Source organism: Hetaerina americana, unplaced genomic scaffold (assembly GCF_022747635.1).
Source record: "Hetaerina americana unplaced genomic scaffold, ioHetAmer1.1.p SCAF_99, whole genome shotgun sequence".
Lineage (NCBI taxonomy): Eukaryota > Metazoa > Arthropoda > Insecta > Odonata > Calopterygidae > Hetaerina > Hetaerina americana.
Genome location: NW_027287638.1, coordinates 1,164,105 through 1,170,027, shown reverse-complemented (window position 1 = coordinate 1,170,027; position 5,923 = coordinate 1,164,105). Strand labels below are relative to the sequence as shown.

General features: G+C 34.4%; 1 protein-coding gene across 1 annotated transcript; it reads left to right on the top strand.

Annotated features, from left to right (window-relative positions):
* Positions 1–925: 925 nt before the first annotated feature.
* LOC139699958 (zinc finger protein 665-like) lies at positions 926–2,905 on the top strand. Its single transcript, XM_071598351.1, has 3 exons — positions 926–971; positions 1,454–2,050; positions 2,120–2,905. The coding sequence occupies exons 1-3, from the start codon at positions 926–928 to the stop codon at positions 2,770–2,772; spliced, it is 1,296 nt and encodes a 431-aa protein (XP_071454452.1). The 3' UTR covers positions 2,773–2,905.
* The last annotated feature ends 3,018 nt before the right edge of the window (positions 2,906–5,923 follow it).

Sequence of the window (5,923 nt, the reverse complement as noted above, 5' to 3'; positions counted from 1 at the left end):
ACTTACATTTTCTTAGTCCTAATCTTATTTTTTTCTTAATAATGTCATATCCATTGTTATTGATTTATTTTCTTCATTATATTAAATGCAACAATATGAAATTTCCTTGATGATAAAAAGGCTTTTTACCGAGAAAAATATATCATTCTTTAAATGATATATTTCCTTTCCTGTGTGCTATTTAATGCTTCAGAAATATTCTTCTTGATCTTTTTTGAAGTCCTTGCATAAAAAATAATGGTTTTGGTATCAGGGTAACACTAAGTAAACCCATGCGGAACATTTATGTGAGACAATTATAAACCCTTTTATTAGATAGTTTCCTTTATTGGTTGTTTATTTGCAATTAAAAAACTGAGTTCATTTTACTTAAAGGCTATGCTATATTCCTTTTTTTTGCTCAGTAATATGAGTTTAAATCCAATCAATAAAATATTACCAAGCAAAATAACTTTGCTTGTGTCCGTTTTTTATTAGGCAGATATTGAAGATGTTGTGAGTGAATTTTAGTACAAACTGTATGTACTTACAAAGGATAAGGTTCTTATTGATTAAGCATGATGGGTGAAATAAGCAATTGACATAACAACAGAAAGAGTAAAATTTTGCAGATAAACAAAGGAGGACCCAAAGTTTACAGAAATTGGGATGCAGTATTCAATTAGAGCTGTTTCAGTGGAACATTATTTGTTTTGGCAGAAAACATGATGGTATACTATCCAGAGTAAAACACTGCAGTATAATTTTATTTCCCATTGGGTGAATTGGCCTTGGAAGCATTTTTAATGCTCAAGACTTGTTATACAAAACTTTTTTAAGGAAACCCAGAGTCTATGAATGATTTATCCTTTTGACAACCAATTCAATTCGAAAGACCAATCCCATTCAGGCTACCCTTCAATATCAGCAGCTGATGACAGTAACAATGCACTCATTGGTGAAGATCATCACAGAACCATTGATTAACTTGGGTAACTTTTTGGAGGATTTTTCTGAATTTTCGCATATAAAAAAAAGGTTTGCATACTTTATTGCAGCCAAATTGGGCTCATACCCTTCTCTTTTGAAAAATTTGCAAAAACATTTTGAAAAATAATAGCATGATATCAATTCTCCACTCCCACTGCCCTGAAAAAAGCACATTGACACTGATGAAGGTAAAACAAAATGTGCTCGAAGGCATAATTCAAGTCAGCATTAGGTAATGACAAATATTTTATTCCTTAGATTTCAGCCTAGCTGAAGTTGGTAACATACACACATAGATGACTTTCTACAGGAAAAGACTACACATTTGGTTGTATAAATTCATGCACACATATGTGAGCAGGCATACCTATAACAATTTATTTACATTTATATGTTTATCCAAACTGGTTTAATCAATTTTTATTATTGCAGGAATATATTATTAAATGAATATCTACTTTGCCTTATCCTTCAAATGTTTCAGATGATTACCAAAAACAAGATAATACAGGAGAGAATGCATCAGCCACTGAACAGAATGTGTATGACATTTGCACAAAGGTATTTGAAAAAAGGGACCTTCCTCAAGATCATGTAAAAAATTTGCACCTTAACAAGGTGATGCAATTCAGATGTGATGTTTGTTTTGAGGTATTTAAGGAAAGAAATGACCTTGAAAGTCATATGAAATTGTTGCATGCTCTTAAGAAAAAGCACCAATGTGAATTCTGCTCAAAGAACTTTCTAAATTTAAGTAAACTCAAAAGGCACATATCAACACATACTGTGGAAAGGCCATTTCAATGTGCATTATGTCTAAAAGGTTTTGCTAAAAATATAAATTTACAGACGCACATGTTGACACATATTGAAGAAAGACCACACAGATGTGAAATATGTTGCAAGCGATTTAATATTAAGAGTAGCTTAAAGAGGCACATGTTGACTCATACTGATAGAAAGAGGTACAAATGTGATGTGTGTTTAAAAGCATTTGCTTATAAAAATGTTCTAAAGGATCATATATTAACACATACTGTTCAAAGGCCACACAAATGCAACATCTGTTCAAAAGCATTCAGTCGGGGAAGTCATCTGAGGTCACACATGATAACACACACTGGTGAAACACCACACAAGTGTCATATTTGTTCTAAACCATTTGCAGCAAAAGGTGCTTTAATAAGCCACATGCTTACACACACTGGTGAAAAGCCACACATGTGTGACATTTGTTCAAAGGCATTTGCTATGAGAAGTCATTTAAAGTTACACATAATGACACACACTGGCGAAAGGCCACACAAGTGTAACATCTGTCCAAAAGCTTTTACCCAGAGCGGTGAACTAAAGTCACACATGCTGACACACACTGGCGAAAAGCCACACAAGTGTGTCATTTGTTTGAGAGCTTTTGCTTTGAGTAACCATCTAAAAAGACACATGAAGACACACACTGGTGAAAGGCCCCACAAGTGTGACATTTGTTCAAAATCATTTCCCGTGAAAAGTCATCTTATGTCACACATAATGACACACACTGGCGAAAGGCCACACAAGTGCAACATCTGTTCAAAAGCTTTTATCCAGAGCAGTGAACTAAAGGCACATATGCTGACACACTCTGGTGAAAAGCCACACAAGTGTGTCATTTGTTTGAGAGCTTTTGCTCTGACTCATCATCTAAAAAGACACATGAAGACACACACCGGTGAAAGGCCTCACAAGTGCAATGTCTGTTCAAAAGCATTCATTCAGCATTGTCATCTAATCTCACACATGATGACACACTCTGCAAAATGATCATAAAAATGTAAGATCCTAGAGCTTATTACACTCTATAGAAAGGATTGTAAAACTTTAATAACAACTTTGTAACAAAGTGATATTATTATCCTGTTTTATGTAATTTCTTCAATTTAAAAATAATTGAGAAAGTGACAAATCTCAGCAAAGTTATGTATATCATGATTACATTAATCTAAAGAGAAAAAATTTCATCCTATAGGAATTAAAAATTCATTTTTTTTAATAATAATCTTCTATTTCATCATTAACTCCAACAATTATACCTTTAATATTTGGATTTCCTAAACATGAATCAATTATAGGGCTTCCATGGCAAAATGTAAATTTTATCACATATTTGTCCATCAATCATACCATGATTGTCATTAATAAATTCATTTCTGTGCAATCTACTATGTTTTGCACAGAAAAAGGCACATGTAATTGTAAATAGATATTAAGTAAATACCTATTCATGAGTATATGGCCACCATTGAACATTCAATTCTTTCTGGGACATATTGTGCCTTGGGAGAAGACTTTTGGAAGACATAAGAATGCAGATAATTGGCTGATACTTTGGCTCATGTCAGATTGAATAACTTTGCCTTATGTACTCTTGAAATCATTTAATTGATTTTAAAAATGTATTCATTTATTTTAATTTACCTGTCATTTTTAATGAAAAGTTCTCTTTGATTTCGTGAAATAATGTCTTTACTGTGTAATTATTTTACACAACAGCAAACTTATATATGGTTATTCATTGAATAAATATTTGATGGAGAATAAGTCTATTTTTATTAAAATATTCTAGAAGTCCTGTTGCATTGATTTGTGAGGATAATTATATTAAACTGTACTGTTTGCTTCCATAGCAAGTGCTTTCAACTTGCTTCCAAAGGCATAGTTGATGGGTCGTTAAACTTGTTTTTAGAGAGGAACTGTTGAAATCTAAATGGTCAGTAAAAAAAATGTGTCATTTGAGTATGATTTCATTACAAATTATTTTAAATATTCGTATCTCAGTATCTCTTCTTTGATAAATGTATTTCTTTGAAAAAGGGAAATGTCCTTCCTTTTCCTTTTTCCTATTTTTAGATTGCATCCTCAATCATTTATTAGAAATGAAGGGTGAAATGTCATGACCACTGGAAGAAAACAGAAGAATATTGACAGAAATGGAAGACTTTGAACAGTGCACTTGCACACAATACAGCTTTGCAAGCCCAAGTCGAGGACCTGGAGGCTTAACTCCAGAGGAAGTTGGCCACAGAAAGGAAACTAGAAGAGGCATTGAATTATTTGTCTGAGAATTTGGAAAGGGAATGGCATCAGAATAAGTAGCTTATTCTGGAGAATGAAGTGTTGAAGTGGAAGGTTAATGAGAACAGTAAGCTAATTGCATCCTACTCTGGGCAGTTGGACATATCATCTCCTATGACTGGCTCTATGATGCCATCGTCCAGTCCCAGCACTGATCCTCATGATATTTCCACCATGGTAATTATCCACTGTTGAAATCATTAAATAGTTAAAGGGATAATTTGCATCCTACACAACCAAATAGAATGTGCCACAACCATGTATTAACAATAGAATGCACGTAACTCTTCTCGCCTAAACTTCAATTTACATTTAGACAACAGTGTTCAGAGAATATAAACCTAATACCAATTCATTTAATATATCTTACAAATTAAATTTTTGAAACACCAAAAGCCGACAACTAAACTTACTTTGGCATCTATTAGATCCTCTATCACATGTTCCAACATTTTTTGGAATTTACTATTGTCGCCGAAAACATTGATCAACAGACCGCGACTATTTAAGAACAATCTGAATACTTCACATTCATGTTTATCGCACGTTATGAAGGTTTTAGAGTACGCCGAATGATTTACTGGATAATCTAACATTAGAGGAATATTACAACATGTTAGCATTTATTGAACTAGTATTAATAGTTCTTAACACAGGCGAAAAAACTAAGTAAACAATGTTACAGCAGGGCATTCGCATTTCATTTGTTATCTGTTAAACTCATTTGAGAAGTGATGTTATGGATTGAAATAAATGATCTTAGTCCGATCCCAAATATTTGGGTTTCAACAGGAATGTATCGAAAAGCATTAAAATGCCATAATTGATTAAAATCCTATGTGCTAAATTTGAAATAAAGAGTATCAGGGCAATAAATCCTTATTTCAATACTCTTACATATATTTATAATGAGAATCATGTGGGACTAACTCATTTTGCAAAAAAAGTAACAATAACGTACTTTGAAGGGGACAATATTATGGGGAACGCATTTTAGCAGCCGAGAGGAAGTAATGGAAAAATCGCAGGAAGCACTGATGGACATACCGAAAACCGAATATAAAAAATGTTTCGAGGATTGGATCAAGCGCTGGCATAAGTGTGTTGCAGTCGATGGGGATTACTTTGAAGAGGACAATATAGATTTAGATGAATAAACTTGAATTTTTAATTTTCTGAATAAATTCCGGGAACTTTTTGATCAAGGTAGTAGTAGTATTTTCACCATTTCCACAATTTTGTTTGGAAGCCCTGATTCACCACCAAACTTTGTGATTCCAAGGTTTTCATCCCAACTATCACCAAAATCCCTATTTTCTAATGTGAGCAGGACAATTTAGCTCAAGGAAGAAGAGAAAAAGGAAGATATGAAGACCAATGAAGAGGAAGAGGAGGAAAAAAAGGTGAGGGACACAAAAATAATGAAGACAACAGCAAACTGAGCATTGAACCGACACCCCCCTGTGGCTGTGCCCTGGTGGAGACGAGCGAGTCTATTTCGTGGCTAGTGGACATGGATGCAGTCATCTCTGCCTCCAGCCTCTTGTTGCAAATGCAGGCTGGGGACATATGGCTTTGCTGGGGCAAAGTGTGTGGGACAGAATGGGAGGAGAGAGATTGAGGGGATGACTTTCCTCCCCAAAGTATATCCCAGCATCTTCCCACATCCCTGCCTCTCCCTTCCTCAAACCAAGCCTTTCCATTCAGTTATCCTATTTTTCTAACTCAATATTTGCTACTTTTAGCTCCTTGACTGACCCCTGGCACCAACTTGCTCAATTTTGGTCTGGAACAGCTTTTGTCTTCTTCCATGCCAAACTCTAGCCACTTGGCCCACACA